The sequence below is a fragment of the Haplochromis burtoni genome, unplaced genomic scaffold (genome assembly GCF_018398535.1).
Source record: "Haplochromis burtoni strain Fernald_Lab_line unplaced genomic scaffold, NCSU_Asbu1 Contig_188, whole genome shotgun sequence".
NCBI classification, from domain to species: domain Eukaryota; kingdom Metazoa; phylum Chordata; class Actinopteri; order Cichliformes; family Cichlidae; genus Haplochromis; species Haplochromis burtoni.
The window spans coordinates 1,000,425-1,019,435 of NW_024582549.1; the positions used below are offsets into that span (position 1 = coordinate 1,000,425).

At 40.9% G+C, this 19,011-nt stretch overlaps 1 protein-coding gene across 1 annotated transcript in view; it reads right to left on the bottom strand.

Annotated features, from left to right (window-relative positions):
• Positions 1-18,515, bottom strand: part of jph3b (junctophilin 3b) — a 68,868-nt gene extending 50,353 nt beyond the window's left edge. The window contains exon 1 of the mRNA XM_005935024.3: positions 16,685-18,515. Within this exon, the coding sequence (XP_005935086.1) occupies positions 16,685-17,066 (382 nt within the window). The 5' untranslated portion in view covers positions 17,067-18,515. The remainder of the gene's footprint in view (positions 1-16,684) is intronic.
• Positions 18,516-19,011: the final 496 nt, after the last annotated feature.

Genomic DNA, 19,011 nt, shown 5'->3' on the forward strand with positions numbered 1-19,011 from the left:
CGAACCGAACCGTGAATTTTGTGTATCGTTGCACCCCTAATATATATATATATCTGTGTGGGAATGTTTTAGACTCACCACCAAGTACGAAATGAAGAATTTGAAAAAACACTGCAAGCCTGGCAAAAACCACCCATAGGTGGGAAGGGTTTTTTTTTTTTTACCAGTAAATAGTAGCTATCAACATGCACAACATCACAGCTTTCATCCTGCTAGCTGTCTGGCTGGGCTAGCTTCTCTCTGTTTTCTTTCTGCTTTGCTCTGCTGGTATCTTCACCATCGCGCACTCTTGTTTTTGATATTGAAGGAGAGGAGGCGTAAAGAGCAGTGAGGGGTTTGTGACATTAACACAGTGGGTGCTGCAGTTATGTGGTAAGGTGCACTAACCTACAGCTACTGTGACCCCGAGAGAACCATTTGATTTAGCAGAAGATTACTGAAGAGAGAGGGACGTCGGTTTTGGAGCCAAAAAGGTTTCCTGAGGTCAGTAAAAAAAACTCCTTAGCTCCATAGCTCAGCTTGACTTACTCATACCAAATATTAGTATTTATCTATAAAACCTTCTATTCTATGGTCTCTGGACTACTTAGTTCATTTAACCCAAAAATCCACATTTCAAAGTCAAACTAAAGACCTGAAATAACAATATAAAAACACCAAAACTACAATAGTTTCCCGGCAACATTTGAAAATGAAGGCATCTGCTTCTGGTTTTATTTCTCAATAAAGGCAATACAGACATGACCGTTAAAGCATCTTTAATGAGGAGTTCCTGAATGACTCAATTAATCGTTATACAGATGATAATGAAAATTTACTGGAGAACAGATTTAATCCAGTGATGTTTAGGTCATCTGTGAGTAATGAACACTTACACCACTTGCTGCAAAGTACTGATTTTTTGTACTCTCTGGTATTTAATTTAACTAATTAACTGTGAGTGCGAACGATTGTCTCTCCGTGTTGGCCCTGCGTCAGATTGGCGACCTGTCCACGGTGTCCAGTGGAGGCTGGGATAGGCTCCAGCCCCCTAGCAACCTGCAGTTTGGTGTAATTCATTCTGCACTTCATTCATTGCCAAGCATTTGTAGATTTCACTAGTTCCTCTTTTTTTGTGTTCTCTGTGCTAAGGTGTTGGGAAGCAGTACAGGGGAGTGGCTTCCTTTTGTCACTCCCATTCATTCACACCATGAATCTGCACTGTCCGCATCCCTTGCTACATAACAGTCCCTATATCTCTGTGTTGCAGAAAAGTAGGGCATCTGAGTATGCATATGCATGCATGTTCCGTCATTCCTCTTTCTCTCTCTCACTCTCCACGGAAGTGTGTGTTCCAATAGGAGGCCAAGTAATCCATCCCGCCTGCCCATACCTCTGATGTAACAGCACTCTGATTCATTCTGTAGCGAACGCACTCGCTCAAAACCAAACTACATGACCATATAAGGACTGCAACCACATTCTCTGTCTCCATCACAAACACACACAAACGTTTCCCTAGTGGGATAAAGTGTCGGTGAAATGGGAAGTGCTGAATGAAGACAATATTATAAGCCAATCGTATTCCAGGACACATGAGAACATGATCACACGGCACAACAAGCACCCAGATGCCGCTTTCAAAAAAGCCCGTGTGAGCGGTGGTGTTAAATCTGAACCTGCCCCCACGAAGTGCTGCCTCATACCACCACTCACCCCCCCACACACACAAAACAAACAGAGGCTGTGTCACAGACAGCTGGCGAGCACATCTGGCAAGGCCTTTGTAATCACATCAGCACACAGCTGTACGACCATATGAAAGGCGGATCAAAGAACACTCGCGCACACATGCACAAACGAGCACCTGCGCAGCAGCTTGACGAGATCACCATTTCATTAAATGGCCGCCAGAATGCTCCAAGGCCGGCGCAAGAAGAGCGAGCATCACCTGCGAGTGCGTGTTTGTGCTGACAGAGCAGAACGGAAATAACCCGCCGCTACAACAGGTCATGTTCATTTAAAAAGGCAGTTGTGTAAATTATTTTAAAAAAAGAAGCACCAGCCGCATCCAAAAAGGAAAAAACATACAAAATACATTTTTTAAAAGTACGACTATTACACAGATTTTTCATAATGCTGCTCCTGTACACAAATGTACAAAATGTAAAGGAGTAACTGCTCACAGTTAAAAATAAAAATTAGAATATGAAGCTGTCGGCTTCACCCACAGGTACTTAAAAACTCATTATACCAACACTTTCATTTATTACCAATCCACTTGAAGATATTTCTAAAAGAAAAAGAAAAAATCAGGGCCAAGCTTTTTGCTAATAACCCTTTAGATAGAAGGCAACAATTTAATGTTTTCGTACTTCAATTGTCAGCTTTTGAACTACTGAATTTTTTATAGTTGACTGTAGTTTTGCATCAACCATACAAATATGACAATAAATGAGTACACTTCCCAAAATAATGAACTATCCCTTTAAATTAACGGTATGAGTAAAATGTGAAAAATGGGACAAGTGTTGTTTCATTTGCTGTTACAGTAAAACCTCCAAATAGGAGGATTTCTTATGCTATATACAGTGTACTATAGGTAGTATGTAGTACACTCTGAGGGCCCATTCACTGTGCTGGACAGCTTGTTTCTGAGCTACTAGTGTACTAGTGTCTCTGTGTGCAGATCATTGTTTACAGCGCTGCTGTTTACAGTCCAGTTATTATAACAGATAAATATTTAAAATAGCTAACAACAAGCTAAACTGTGACATAATAATTGAACCAAGAAGTAACCGCTTCAGCACCGTCCTGCTAAGCTCAGTGTGTACGATGAGCACAGGAACCCAGAAGAACGTGTAAATGTTTTACATTGTCCTGTATGCCCTACACATTTATGAACCTGTATTTATCCCACATTTCTAAACTACTGGATTATTATTAGCTAAATTACATCTAGGTTATTACTTAACTCTGTGATTCATAGACTTAAATACACTAATATTTCTGTAAATACTGAAAAAAGCAGTATAGCACAATACAAGATATCAGCAGCTTTAAAAATGCCTGCTACATTGAATCAGCACCTCTCTATAGCACTAACACAAACACTGAAACATTGAAACCTTCAAGCATGTAGGAGTTATTGAAGGCTGTGTTAACTGCAGCTGGGTGCACCAAAGAAAATGGCAAGTGAGTGTGTAAATGAATAAATATATGTGAAGCAGTATGTGAGTTTGAGCTTTTTCATGACTTCTTGGAAGCGTATACCACCCTCAGTCTGCCTGTCGCTCTCCGTGGTGCTGAAAAATACAGCGTAAGGCAGCTGGCAGTGATTTACTGCAATATCACACCTTACAGAGTCTTAACAGAAAGCAAGTGCAGTGGGGTAACTGTACAGGAGTTTTCTGACAGAAGATACACTGGATTGGATTATCCTGCCGTGGCTGCACTGACAAAACAAACACTGTTGGGATGTCAACGCCTCAACCTCAGGAGTACAGTCGCAAGGAGAATCTGCTCCACAGCTCCCACGCCGACAAAATTTTACTGATTCTGCCTGGAAGCCAACGGGAGGCACAAGCAAAGTGGACTCTCATTGCAACTACTGCAGCAAGGACAAGGCAGCTGCGCGGAAAGAGTTAACACGGCGAGATCAAAGCTGCGGAAACATCACAGAGTCACAGCGATCTGATCACGCGCCAACCCCCAGGCTGAATTCATAATTGTCTCTTTAACAAATGCGCGTGTCTGTCCTCTGTTTCTAGGTTAAAAACCCTCTGCATTATAGGGTCTGTATTTCATTCAAAGCAAACAGAAATCTTTAAAGTATTACTGGACTGTACACACACACAAAAAAAATGTGATTACATGGCTAGGTGTCTGTGATTCTTAGTCTGTGGTTCTTGTGTGTCCACATTATTGCATAGCAGACTACTTTACAACTCAAAGTATTGATTTGTGATGCACAGCACTTGCAAAGAACAAAACATGGAGCAAGACAAGCTGGAAGGAGCTCAAACTGGTTATTATATGAATTATAAATGTGTTGTTTTACCATGTCAGCACTTGCCCTTGTGCATATGAGAGAGATGGGGAGGGAGAAAAACATAAGACAAGACAAGGCCGAGTTTATCAAACACTTTTTCTCCTTTATGTTGCAGACACTCGGTACAAATGGCTGGTTATTGCTTGTGGTCGTTGGAGTGAAATTGGTCACAAAGAACTTTACGACTGCACCAAAAACCGATTGCTTTGGGATCTAGTAGGTTGCCGTGGTGACCAGCAGTTTGGAAGATGCTGACTTGTCGGCGAACACTTGCAAACTATTTTGCAGGGTAAAACAGCAAAACGTGCAGAATGTAAGCTGTGGTAGCAGAGATTAAATCTCACCAGCCCGTGGTGACGTTGTTTTCTGTCTTCATATTTTATGTGTTGCAGGAGTAAATCTGGACTTGCTGAACAGGCAGCAACTCACATGTGCTCTCATAGTGGAAAGTTGAAGAGCTTGAAGTCTTTGTCGCTTAGCCTCTCTGTTGCTTGCAAAGTTGTTAAAATAGTTTCAGCCATCATTTTGGGGGCTTTAGTATGTTTTTGATTTATTATTGAAGGTGTTTTATATGAACAAACACCCTGTATATAGTGGCTATGCAGCTGTGAGTTTTATTATGTTCTATCTGCTGCGTTTTCTGTGAGTGTTTCAGATGTGCAGCTATACTGTGCTTGTGAAAACTGCTCATCTACACTTGTTTTGTGAAGTTATATAACAGTCTTCATGTCTAATGCATAGCTTGGCAGCAATTATTTAGCAGGCTTTCTTTTACATAATTTACTGTATGTGTGTTTGATGCTGGTTATACACCCATTTTAAAAATATTATTGTTAATTTCTGAAAGAAATTAACACGTTGTTTCTGTTTAGCATGCTGAAGGGAACGTCTTAAAAAAAGACATTACACCTGTGGCTTTTTGAAAACCTCTCAATCTGCTTAGGTCAGTAATGGCAGAACAATAAAAAGGGAAATTGCGTCAACAGTAATAAATCTCAGGTGGACAGATACGCTACAGATAAACGACATCTATATGGATACTCATTTCTAAATCATCGAAGACTTCCAGTAAGCCATCAGCAAGCTGACTGCAGTCAGTGGTTGCATAAAGGCAGAAACTGCAAAAACAAGAGCAGAATTCACTCAGAAGGAAATGAATGGAAATGAGAGCTAAGCAAGGAAGAAACACGTGAGAAGCGCTTCATCAGCAATGTGATGCAAAGGCAGCCCTCGCTGAAGTCAACATCTATGAGGCTGTAGCAAGCCAAACAGAAGGGGGACGCATGAGTGGAAACCTCTCCCCTCCAGCAGATCCCTTAGACTGCACTAGTCAGTAGGTTAAGGATCACATGAAGCTGTCAAGCTACAGGACATGACAGCGTGCACCACATTTTTACCACTTAAGAAAAGAAAATCTGACTCTGGTAATAGACCCGATATGTCATACATGAAAAGTTTTTTCAATATATTTAGGCCTTCCATAGCACTTGAAACCCTCTCATCAAACATCTTCACAAGATAACTCAATATGTCTGACCATACAAGATTTGATGTCCTGCTCAGCAGTGGTCCTCCAAGATTCAGTGACAAGTTAGGTAAAGAATCCTCTGTGCACAGCAACGAGCTTTCCCTCAGTTTGGCTACAGTGTGGGAGAGGCTGGAAATGTATGGAAGCCCGTTTCCGCCAAAAAAAAAAAAAAAAAAAGATCCATAACTCGAAATTTCGAGTTATTTTTCTCATAATGTCGAGTTATTAAGTAGAAATTTCGAGTTCCTAAGTCGAAATTTCGAGAAAATAAGTCGAAATTTCGAGTTAAGTATCCTTTTTTTTTTAGTAGCGGAATCGGGCTTCCATAGAAACGACTATTTGACAAGGTGGATTGTTTTCTAAGATATTGAGTATGGATTTAAATCTTTCAGAGACAAACTGAGAGAGTTTGTGAGAGCTACAATCCTGAGTTGCTATACCTGAACAGAACAGGTGAAATAAAGTAAACATGATAAAATCAGGATGTTTTACATTGAAGGTGATCTTTCTCCACTCGCGATGCACTTTTTCAAGTTTCACTACAACTTGGATAATGAACTGGAGAGTGTTTTCAGACACATTGGCATCTTCGAAACTACAGACAACCATGGAGTTTGCCAAGTGGTCTCCAACATGTCTCTAGATCTGTGTGACTGAAGTTTTATTCAAACTAGCTGAAGTCTAGCAGACAGTGGCTAACAGCCCCCTGTGCTGGCTATTCCCCTAATAATGCATACGTATAAGCTTTAATGAAACTTACATGGGTCAGTACTGTAACGGTTCAACCCCTTATAGCTTATATATCATGAAGGAGGATCATGATGCTTCCAGCCCAGGCAGTTGCTGTTCATATAACACTACACCATCCCAAGTGCTTCTCGGGCAAACTCCATCTACACAGTTAGTAACGCATCAACAACAGTGCGGGGCAGACTTCCAAGACAGATATTTAGAGTTTCATGATTTAGTCAGCACCATTAATCCTCACTGCAAACATAAAACTTCTCCCGTTACATAAGCTAAAGCCTGCAGATGGGTTGTTGTTTTGGCTTTATAGAAGGCACATAATAGTAATGACCCTAGGAAAAAAAAGATAAACAAGTTACTGAAAACTTGTTTTTTATGGGCGTTTTTCACTAAAAAAAATGTTTTAGTTTAACAGGGAGAATTAAATCTTATGCATCAATCCTCCTTAATAATTTTTGATTTATATTATTCTTATTCTTCTTATTATTATGCTATACAGTGGAGCAGTCTGTAGTGAGAAAAACTACTGAAGAGAGGCAAAGGGAGAGAGAGCCCTGGGGACGGTGCACGGACACATCGGCTGGGGGAGAAAAACAGCAACTACACAAACAGAAGGAAAGACAGATGGTAACTAAAGACAGGTAGACAAGAAAACCGACAGGCAACAAGCCAAGAAAAAGGGCAGTAAAGTCAGGCTGTGCAGGCATGCAGACAAACCCACTAAACTGGTCAAATCACTGAACACTGAAAGCAAGGAAAGTCTGTTCAAAGCTAAACCTCTTCCCGCCTAAATCGCTGTGTGGGACTATTATCCGTTTAAGGGATTTTGCTTGGGCCCCTTTTTTCTGTCTGAGTCTTTCAGATTGCAATTTGAGGATTATTCATCTGCTCAGAAATTTCATAAATGGCCTGTATTTATATAGCGCTTTACTAGTCCCTAAGGACCCCAAAGCGCTTTACATATCCAGTCATCCACATTCTGATGACCTGCACATTGAAAAAATGCCTACAATTTTCTGTCATCTTGTAACCAGTGTTTTGGTGATAATAGTTTATCCAACTATGAATGGTTTGGCAAAAAACAAATACTGTCATGTGTCCTTAACCTCAGTCAGTCAGATTTCTTTGTTCCCCATAAAACATTTAGTCTGTTTAACATTCTCATTGTTTGCATCCATGTTCATCAACTGGTGTTCTTTTGTTCCCCATTTCAGGCTTGCATGATTTGCTTCACAGTCACTGAGTTCGATGTTCTGGGCTGTGAAACAGTCGGTGGGATTTTGTAAGACTTCAGGATCACTTTGCTTTTTTGATGCATTTATTCATTCGTTGAGACCTTCATGTGGATCAAATTGGCTACATATTTTTTTTATAAATGCATGTGTATAAATTACTTCCCATTTTCTTGTGCAACCCTTAATCAAATAGAGTTCCACAATCCTGTGCTAAGTTTTCAATGTCGTATACGTATGTGCATCTTTCTTACCAACAGAACACGCTTTAGTTTCAGAAAGAAATGGTAAAGAAGAAAATGCATGATGTCAACGGCTCAATGAGAAAGAGCATGAAAAAGAAAAGCACAGTGGCCTGGCATTCATAAATAAACTAGCAGCATGACGGCGCTCTTACCAGACAAGTAAAAGATTCCTGAAAACCAGTGGAAAATGAAATACTGAAGGGGATAAGCAGCAAAGATCATAAATAACTCAAACAAGGAATCTGGAAAGGGATCATGACCTGGCAGCAACACGGGGAAGATGCTTTTCCTTTTACGTCAATACAGCAAATCGGTGACCTCATCAACTGTGCAAACTACCGTGGGATTACAATCCTATCCATACCAGGCAAAGTGCTTAACAGGATCATCTTGCACAGAATAAAGGAATTAGTCATCATTCAGCTCCACTGGGCTTCACAGAGAATAGATCCTGTACTAACCGAGATACTGTGTGACCACCGAGCAAGAATGGACGACAGCTTTCTGCTGTACAATTTAAAGTATTCATCACGAAAGGCAGCTCAAAAACGTGTCCAAAGAAGACGCTGTCAATTTTTACCTTGCTAGCAGCAACTTAGGATTTGGACATTTGGATTTGTCAGCCAGTACTATTAAGGTGACCTGGCATTACAGTACAATACCTATCAACAGATGGATGAGAATATAGTAATTTCATATTCTCTTTCGTTTTTCCTCCTACGTTTTCCCTGTCAACTGGTCCATACAAGAAGATCACAGGTATTGAAAACCATTAATCAGTACAAATATAAATACTTCCTGGAAATGACGCGTTGCAAACCTTAACTAAACATGGTGAGATCCCTTTCTTTAATAGCTACAGTTAGATATAAGACTATCAGAATGACAGCACAGAATGATTTAAGAAAAACAACTTCAAAACAGATAACCAAGTCAGGGACACGTTTTAGGAGGCAGGCATCTCTTTTCCAAGGTACACACTTTCATGAATGTAAACATAGAGAGTTTACAACAAGGTGAAAATTACTGGTGACACTCAACAGCAAGGCCAGATTAGACATTACCAGAAAACATCTAAAATAGCTGCACAACCAAGATTAACTTGTACTCAAAAAATAGAAAGACAAAAATATGGAGAGGGAGAGCAACAGCTCACGATCCAGTGCATATCATATTATCTGTCAAATATGGGGGTAAGTATTGTTATGGCATGGGCATCTATGGCTACCAGTGGAAGCGGGTCAGCAGTGTTTATTGATGATGTGACTGTGCTATATACTCTGCTCAGATTCAGCCAAATACTGCACAACTGATCAGACAGTGCTCCACAGAGCAAATGATTAATGACCCAAAGTATACCACGAGAGCAACCCGAGAGTTTCCTAAGGCGAAGATATGAGATCTTTCACAGTCACTTGTTCTCAAGCCAACACTGGAGATAAAACTGGATGCAGACAAACAAGCAGACGCTGAAGCCGGCTGCAGTAAATGCCTGGTAGAGCATCTCAAGGGATGAAACACAGCATTTGTTGATGAGTTCTAAATTTCAAACAGGCACTACCGCAAAATATTTTCATTCAAGCGTTGAAAACAATCTTTATACTTAAAGTGGCGTTAGTTTCTGCTAAACAATTCCTGATTAGTTAATGTAATACTTTACTCCCTTAATCATAATCACATCTTGTTGGATTTAAAAATACAAAAAAGCTAATATTTCCCAAAGATGTACGGAGCTAACTATAACTAATACAGATTATTAGTGATAAGGTTACTGCCAACACAGTCAACATATCCAGTTTAGCAGTACTTGGGTCGCCCTTTAGCAAATACAGCAATATTAGACATTTGAATGCTTTTAGCAGTTGGTTGAGGGTGACTTCCTGACTCAAGGAATACTGCTACAGCAACCCAAGAGTTTCTCAAGACAAAGAAATTGGATATTCCTCAATGGCCAAGACAGTCACATAATCTCAAACCAATACAGCACGCTTTACAGTTACTGAAGACAAAACTGGAAGGAGAGACCCACGAACAAGCAGCAAGTAAAGGCCTGGCATCACAATGGAAGAAATTCAGCATTTGCTGACGTCTGTGACTTCTAGACTTGCATAACATAATTTTTAATTATGTTAGTTTGTCCAATTACTTTTTTAAACTTCTGGAAATAGGGACTATGCCCAGGAGCTGAAATTAAATGAAAGAAATTAAAGTCAGTAATTCATTCACTTGATTGTTTTATTTAAAATCCACATTAAAAAAGACCACAATTACAACAAAATAACAAAACCAAACAAAGTTTCCCTGTGAAAAAAACCCTATGGATCTAAATTTACATTTGGCCTCAGCCATAAATGTAGTAATATTACAGTAAAGGCTGTAAAATGGTGAGATACCTACATGTTTTTTAGTTCCATTGTAGAGCCAGGATTAATCCTTTTAACAGCTTTGCCAGATGGACAATTGAGCTTTGTGACTTATATAATGTTTTTTCTAATCTAACCAAGTAGTTTTGGTACCCAGAACTAATCAAAGAGTGTGTGAATATGAAAGTAAAAAATAAAAGGAAACAACAATGGTGCCACACAACATCTTGAAACAAAACTCAACATTCTAAAAATCCCATGGGACAAAGCATACATCATCACTAACCCTCTAGTGACCTTGTTTGGATTTTTTAGGTGTTCTCTCTAAAAAGGTTCTAGGTTCAAGGTTCAAAGAGGAAATAAAATAACAAAGGATATCAATACTGTGCACTGCAAAAGAACAACTGAAAAATAAATAAATAAGAAAGGTATCTCACAACTTTAGGGCTTTTATTTTGAAAATAACATGCTTTGATTTGACTTATAACCTTCTATCATATTGCAGACCTCCCAGGAATTTATCTTGAGGACTTCCTGCTTTTACAGAAATACAGTTTACACAAATAAAGGTGAGCATGTCAAAAACAATCTATAGCTGCTAGAAATGCTGAAGGCAGAAATGAAAGGAGATGGCCAATCACATTCAATAGCATTAGTTAACAAGTTAACTAATGCTATTAAAAACTACCACTAGCAAACCAACATCAGCAACTTTGCTAACAGCAAACCTACCTTGATAATGACATCAAAATAACATGATTGAAATATTTATTTATCTGTAAACAGCTTTAATCGTTGCTTATAATGTTTTAAACCAAAATGCATAACATCTGCTGGTTTCAAATGTTTCTTCATCCGAATGGACAGTCTAAGAATTGCAGGTAAAATACTGGATTCACCTGACTTGCATGACACTTCCTTTGAATTTACTTTCTTTCAAGGCTAAAATAATCAACAGGATAAGCCTCAGAATTTGGGAAATTTCAATATTTCTCTTTTTGATGAGATTTTACAAAACAAAAAAAATCTTAAAATAAACTAATCATAAAAATAGACAGTAGAAGGACAGAATACATGAAACTAAGTTGAGTCAAATGAGAGGAAAGGGCTGTCTGAATATGCAATTCCTATTTGTGACTTGTCATAGTCACAAATAAGAGTTCAAACTGTTTGTGAATTGCTTTTCCCTTCCTCTCTTCCACACAGAGGTGAGAAGTGAAGGTTTTCCTGCAAACAGCAATCCTGAAGCTGACGGGGACTGAGACAACGCTCAGAAGACTTCAGCCGTGCTCACGGTTGTAAGCCTGTTAGGGTTGTCTGAGACCTCGAGCATTATCTTGGCCATGTCTAAAATAATTCTGTGTAATAAGTCCATTATATGCTGGTTACATGAGTTGCTATAGGGCATGAGCTAACTACATGGCCGACTGGGTGAAAGAAAGCAGAGTGGCACTTCTGGCCGAAGTGATTCCTCCCACACACACTGAAAATATATTCTCTCAAATATATTCTTTTACACATGCTTGTTATTTTTCCTTTAAAATGCATGTCTCACTAATCAGCGAGCCAAAGGAAACAGGTTTTTGATCTCATTTGGCCCACCTACCGTTGCAGGGTGAGTTTAAAACAAGATAAGTGGATTTATTATTTATTATGCGGATTTATTATGCTTACATAACACGGCCAGAGCGAGAATAATTACAGCAGTGATAGCGGCTTTTAGCAGGCTAGCAGGGTGTGTTAATTTAGAACAATTATAAATCAGATTTAGCATATTTACCAACAGCTGGAGGACATGAGGGAGGTTCAGAGATACTTGTGAGCGGCCGCACACCTCGTGTGATTGAGCATCTTCCATGATATGAATGCTCTCGTGCTTTTTCCTGTCTTTTTGACATTTCATATTCACATAAGTTGGAAAGGGGAATTTTTAGGTCAGTTTGTACATCTCTGACAATAGCATATTCACCACTACTGCTGTAATCTCTAGCAGTTAGCATTGTTGTACACAGTGACAGCTGTAATCTCTCTTTGTGACTTCAACTCTCACTAAAGTGATTACTGAATCCGTCTACTGCTCTCTTTTCATTTTTCTACTCCACTCCCTCTCTCCTTCTCTCTCTATGTGGTTGGTAATCAGTCAGCTTAGCTCTTCTTCTCAGTAAACAACATTAGCCCGGAAGGCCAAACCAGCCAATCCAGGCTCGGCAGAGCCGGCTGGGCGGCCAATAGCAGCGAGGAACATCAAGTCCCTCGTGACACAGTGACCTGCTGCATGTCAGTGAGCATTGCTATGGAAACCCTACTGTACAGCGCGGCTCAGTGGAAATGCAGCAAAGTGAGGGAGGGAGGAGAGAGGTGGGAGGAGAGGAGAGAGGGATGCTGGCAGACGTGGGAGAGTAACGAAGAGAAAAACTAAACAGCAGCGGTAGAGACGGAGGAGGAGTGTTTCCTAGAAATTTGGCATCAGGTGGAGTTGGAGGGGAAGTGTAGCTGACTCAAATTGCACAGCGTGTTTCAAAAGTATGTAGGCAGCAGAGCATCTTTGAATGCTGTGGCTTCTGGCTCATATTGCTCTGGAGATGACTGAGCTGTGAGTCTGTAAGGCAGATTTTACTGTGAAGCACTCTGCACTGGACCATATCACAAAACCAATGAAGGAAAATGATTATTTCAGCTTTAAGCTAAACATTTAAAATCACATTTAAGCTGTCTTAATAAGCAACAACAGTTAGACCTGGCATAGTTTAAGCTCATGTTTTTTTCATGGAAATTAACAGCTATGGTATTAATTTTAAACTCCTATATCTTCTTCACAAACTTGGGTGTCCACGTGACACCAATAACCCTTTTATGGCTGAGGGGCAAAAAGGACTGACAAGTCCCAGGTTTTCTGACACTGTATAAGATTCATGTTCTTTTTTAGACTTTATTAAAGTTTTGCAGTCACATGACAACTAACTATGTGACATTAACTTGTCCGATATTTTAGACATGTCACAATAATTGTGACAGTGTAGGGTCAAGTCATTCAGGCCCCTTTCACTCAGCCCTGAAAGCAGTGACGCCTCGTCAACCACCGGGTTCTCAGGATAAGTGTTAAGTGTAAGGATAAACCTTTTTTGATATATAGCAGATTATATATATCGTGATTGCTAGTAATTTCCTTGGAGATTTACTTTCAAAATAAAAGTTTTTTGACTACTCTCCCTATTCATGACATGGACACTGTGATGTCAGTTCAGGACGTAGCCTTCGACTGCCGCTCGAATGAAAGGAGAAAAACCTGATGAACAGATTAACTTTGCTGCTTCTGTAAATACTGACTGTATATTGAGCTGCACTTTATTTTCTGATAGCTTTCATGTTCTCTGAATAGCCTCTACTGTATCTTTCATTTGCCGAGAAAATACCTGTTGTACAGTCACTTATCCAAGTGATTGTACAACTTGGATAATGGAAAAAACGGACTGAACTGTGCTGCATGTCTTCTTCCAAAGTGATGATAAAACAAGTAATTTTTACACATTATTTATGCAGCATTTGCATTCGAAGAAGCAATTTACACATGTCAATATAAGTTTGCATTAGCACAAATTAGGAAATAGGAAAAGGATAGAACGCAAGTAGGAAAAGCTCACATTCTCTTTACACACAGACCGGACAGCTAGAAAATATCGTTTTTTGGTGCAAACAACTTTTGGGCTCCACCAGCTTCTTCTTAGTTGACGTTCAAATTTATCCAGGCTTGGGAGGAACCCTAGGAGTCATACTAGCGTGTTACCCCCTGAGGCTGGGATTTTGTTTCCTCCCAGTTTTGAACTGGGCATCTTTTTTGTGTGTGAGGCGAATGTGTTCATCACTACACTATGGAGGCGCTGATGCAGGTTTATAATTACAAGTAAAGTCAGGAACACATTCGGCCGCAGGAAGGCAAGATTTATGTTCGCATTTCTTCTTTGGTTACTGAACTATTTATCTTTTTCTGGTTATTGTTTTCTGTTTCTTAAATTCTGCACCAGCATCAATGGTTACTTCCTCTATTAAAACATATTAGTTTTATTACCTCACAGATCTATAAAAAGAACAGATGCATGTTGTTATAATAAGGACACTGTGTACTGTTGGCGCTAGATAACCACGCGTAACTAGGCCAATCTCTGCTGCATTTACTGTATGTGGGTTCAAATGATACAGTTACGCTCCAACATATCCCTCTCTGAAAGGCCCATTTTTGTCTTTCTCTTTCTTTCTTTAATGATCTCACTCGCCTCCTGATTAGAGAGTATCTCTCATAACAATCACGATAATCATCTATCCACCGAGTGAGCCATCTCTCAGTTTTCAGTTCATCATATAAGTGATCTATTCATCCATTAATCTGTACATCTGTTGAATCATCTATGCCTCCCTCTGTCAGTCCGTCCATCTGTCTGGTCATCTATCAAGCCGAATTATTCTCCTTTGTACCGAATCAACCCCTAAAACCAGTCTGGTCTGCGGATTTTATCGGGCTGCTCAGGACTGTGTGTGTTTGTGTGTCGTGAAGAGCAGCGTAATGTGGCCTGGTAGTTGTAGAGTTATGTAACGAGGCTTTAGCGGCACGTATGCTACTGTCAGCTCCATACTTACACACATACTACCAGATTTCATGGCTGTGCAGTTTTTGCACATGCATGCAATGTAGTGTATGCATGTGCAGTCACACCCACAGCGACTGAACTAAGTCACAACCTAAGAGACTCAATATGCAACTGATTTCATTTTCTAGGCAATTGAAATGCAGATTTGGAAGACTTCACAAATGAAAGAAGAAGAATCAAATGTATAATTACATGTTTTGCTTTTTCAAACACAGACATATTTAATGCATTTAAGCGACCAACATTTCATCTGGTGTCCCTTGCAGATTGATGGATGCTTTTGGGTGTTCGGCACAAATAGTGTGCTGATATTGGCTGTATTTGTAGTCATGCTATTATGATTATCATTTCATCATAAAATTAAATATTTCGACACCTATTGGATGGAATAGCATCGAACTGTGAATGTATTTATGGGCTCCACAGATTTACTATGATAGTTTTTATTCCTTGGATCAAAATTCCAATTAAAAAGTATTTTAATATAGTTATTCTGGTCAAACTGGGGGGAGATAAGCCATATGCCACTGGGTTTATTGCTAATCAGTAAATTATAGCATGTTAACATGCTAATAAAGAATGATAAACAATATAAACGTTACATTTCCCTTGTCATAAAGATATCAGGATGCTGACTTTCGTATTTATTGCAGCATGTGACTGACTAACATGACTGTAGATGCGTAGGGCCAGTTTTAATAAGCAGGGGAAATTACTGTAATGGCTTAAAGTGGAGGGGGAAAAGCACCAGCGGGACTGGAATACTAATAATGTGTACACTGATGAACAGTCGGTTTATTTTTGTGCTAACCAGCAATTCTCAATCTGGAACGCTGCTGCCAACAAGGCTGTGTGGTAACTGCACACCATTTGGAAATCACAAGACTGACCTCCAACCGGTTCCCAACTTTTAATTTACTTTCTGATTGTTACTTTTCCTGGATAAACATTATTCACTGTCCGTGGTCCTGAAACAGGAAAAAAAAGAACAGTGGGAAAGATTTCATGTATTTTTTTGGGACTTTTTTCTGGCTTCAGGGGTAAAATTAAGCCTTAAAACGTCTGAAAATAAGACCCTTTAAAAGCTTGCTTAATCTCCTGAAAAGAAACACTAAAAATATAAGACTTACGAGTAGTTTTGGTGCATCTGGTATAACAGAAAAACATGCATTAGCAATCTATCTTTTCTGATAGCACTTTCCTCCAGCAATTCAAGCCCATTAATACAAGTAGAGAAAATATCCCTCCCTATAAAAGCAAATACTGCAGCTAGGTCAAGTGCAAGATGGATTAAAAACTTCTGTCCTATACAAACTAGTTCAAATTTTAGGTAACTAGGAAATTATGAAAAAGTGCACAAATGCAATGTCTGTCCTCTGTTCAGCAATGTTTTTGGGGCTTGTTACTTGGGAGCTGATGTCCTCTTCCATCCCTCTAACCTTTCACTCATCCCTTAAGACTGCGTGGCCTGAATTGAAGGACTCTAAATACACAGAGTGTCCTCAGCAGCTGAATTGAAAGTTGAGGGTTGGGAGGACGCGAGGAAGAGGAGGAGAAAGACAGAGAAAGGAGGAATCAGAGACAGAAAATGAGAGCAAGTACATTTTCAAAAGCTGTCCTGGCGCGACCTCTTGCCTCAGCATGAGCATGTGTGTGTGTTAAACAAGGCGTGATAGAAGAAAGGATGACCCTAGAAAACCTTTAGAAAAGTTCCTCCTACTGTGCATCTGCTCTCGGCCTGTCAATCATCAACCAGTAAGAGGCTGTTTTCACAGAGGACAGTTGTCAAATATCGCTCATTGACAGGAACTGAGTGGTGTGCCTTCTGCCACACGCAAACCAACTCCCAAAACACCCACAATGCATCTGTCCTTCTGTATCTCCTATAGTTCTTACCTCCATCCGAGTACGTCTCTGTTCCGTATCCGTCCTGCAGGCCGTTGTTCCACGTCCCTTCGTACTTCCCGCTTGTCCCCGTGCTCTCCCGCACGCCATAGCGTCCTTTAAAGCCATTCGTCCACTCGCCTTTGTACACCCAGCGGCCTTTATTCTCAACGCCCACACCGTGTCTCTTGCCCTGAGCCCAGGTGCCCTGGTAGGTGTTCCCGCTGGGCCAAGTGTAGACACCCAGCAGTTCAAACCCATGGGCCCAGGAGCCACAGTACTCGCCCTGGCCTTTGGGTCCAGTGCAGATCCCGTGACCGTGCGCCTTGCCCTCCTCCCACCCTCCGCAGTATGACCCCCCATCGTCAAAGTTGAACCTGCCGCCAGTGGACATGCATGAAACAGGTCTTGGCAATTCCCCTGAAGCCTCGACAAAAAGAAAAAGAAAAGAAAAGAAAAAAGAAGGAAGGAAAAAGGACAGGTTGGTGCTAGAACCAATCCATGGAGCGGAGTTTGGAGGTTGGTGAGGGTAGGGGTAAGGAGGTGAAGGAGGGAGTGGGAGGGAGTGAACTCCCACACAAATCAAGATAGGCCACTTTCAGTTTCCCACTAGCTTGGTGTGGAAGAATTGGAAATGAGGTGGACTAAAAAAAAAAACAAACAAAAAAAAAACGTGGCCCCTCACAGCTGTGTCAGGGCTCTCCCGGCCTGTTGGGGAAAGGTAGCAGGTTGCTGTTCACTCCATCCTCTTGGTGGGCTCTTTGTAGCTTTGGCTAGCACTTTCCAGCTTCTCTGTGGCCTTTCCAGGTGAGAGAGGAGGAGAGTAGGGCCAGAGCTGCCATTATTCTCCCTCAGCAGAAGTTTAATCCATGAGGCAGCTCCGCCGGCCTGCCATCGGCCTGCCTACACAGTCTACGACACAAACGCAGAACTCTTCCTCCTACTCTCTCGCCTGCCTTCCGCTCAGGCCCACTCAATCTGCCACCTCCTACCTGATGATGCCTCCACCTCTCTGGGGTGTAGAGCCGAGAAGTTTTCCCGGTGGCAGCCCTTCAAACCTCCGAGCCTCCAGCATAGACGCCACCCTGATCAGCACCGAGGCTTCAGCTGGAGCGGTGACATGATATTTGACAAAAGAAAAAAAAAAAAAAAAAGGAAAAAAAAAGATTCTCCTCCTCAGATTTTTCTTTTTCTCCAAGTCTGTTGTTGACGATCAGACAAAAATATTTAAAGTGAGACTCTGTGGCTCACACCAGACTTCATTCTCAGCTTTAACACACACACATATACTGCGCTTTGCTGCACAGCCAGGGATCGCACACATGCATAGAGAGAGGGAGAGAGACAGAAATAATGGGAAAAACACAGAATGTAATCTGCTTGGCTGCCTGTTTCGTCTGTCCTGTGGTGCCGGAGAGCAGCAATGCAGTCTCCTGCCTTATGCACGCATACACTATATGCAGGCACACACACATATGCACACACACTCCTTCTGACAGAAAGTGCGCACACACAGACAATGAAAATAAATAACTGAACTGATTAATTTCTCTTCTTCTATTCCCCGTCTTCCTCTCTCTCTCAGTCTGACTGTAGGTCTTTAATCCACTGCGTCCATAAGTGGTTTATCCTCTGCGTGGGCTGCCTTCAGATTGCCTGTTTGATGAAATACCATCCATCTATATGATCCTGTTAAGGTGTGCTCTGTCCTCTTCAGCATCGCCTGCTCGTCTCCATGTTTCCCTATGGAGTGCCGGCTGACGCACAGCCTGCCTGCTGCCTTGGTCTTACAATCTCTTCTCCTCCTACGGCTGGATCTCTGTAGCTCTCTCTCTCTCTCTCTCTCTCTCTCTCAGAAAATCTGCTCATTAGAGAGGACTGTTCCAATGCAGCCACAACCCCCCTCCTTCCCTGCTCAATAGCACAATCCAGTTCTTAAAGAGATAGAAACGCCACACACAACTTTCTATTGCCACCCTCATCTGTAGCTTTATTTTTTAGACTGTTTATCATTATCTTGGCTTATCTCTAATTTTATTGGCCTGAATACACAAGGGCTGGATGATGATACTGATTCTAAAAGTCCTGAGGATGGTTTATTCCATGTCATTAACTTTTTGTCTACTGGGTAGTTTCTGTTTGCCTTGTTTGTCCTTTGTGGTCTCTCTTTCATCCCCCAAAGATTCATGCCAAAATTAATCCCCCTCCCTGATCTCACTGCTCTTCCTGTTAAATGGGAGCTCTTCCTTCCCACTGTTGCCAAGTAATCGCTCAAAGAGGATTAGATTGTTGGGGTTTTCTCTCTGACACTGCAGGCTCTGTAGAATATAGCCTTGAAG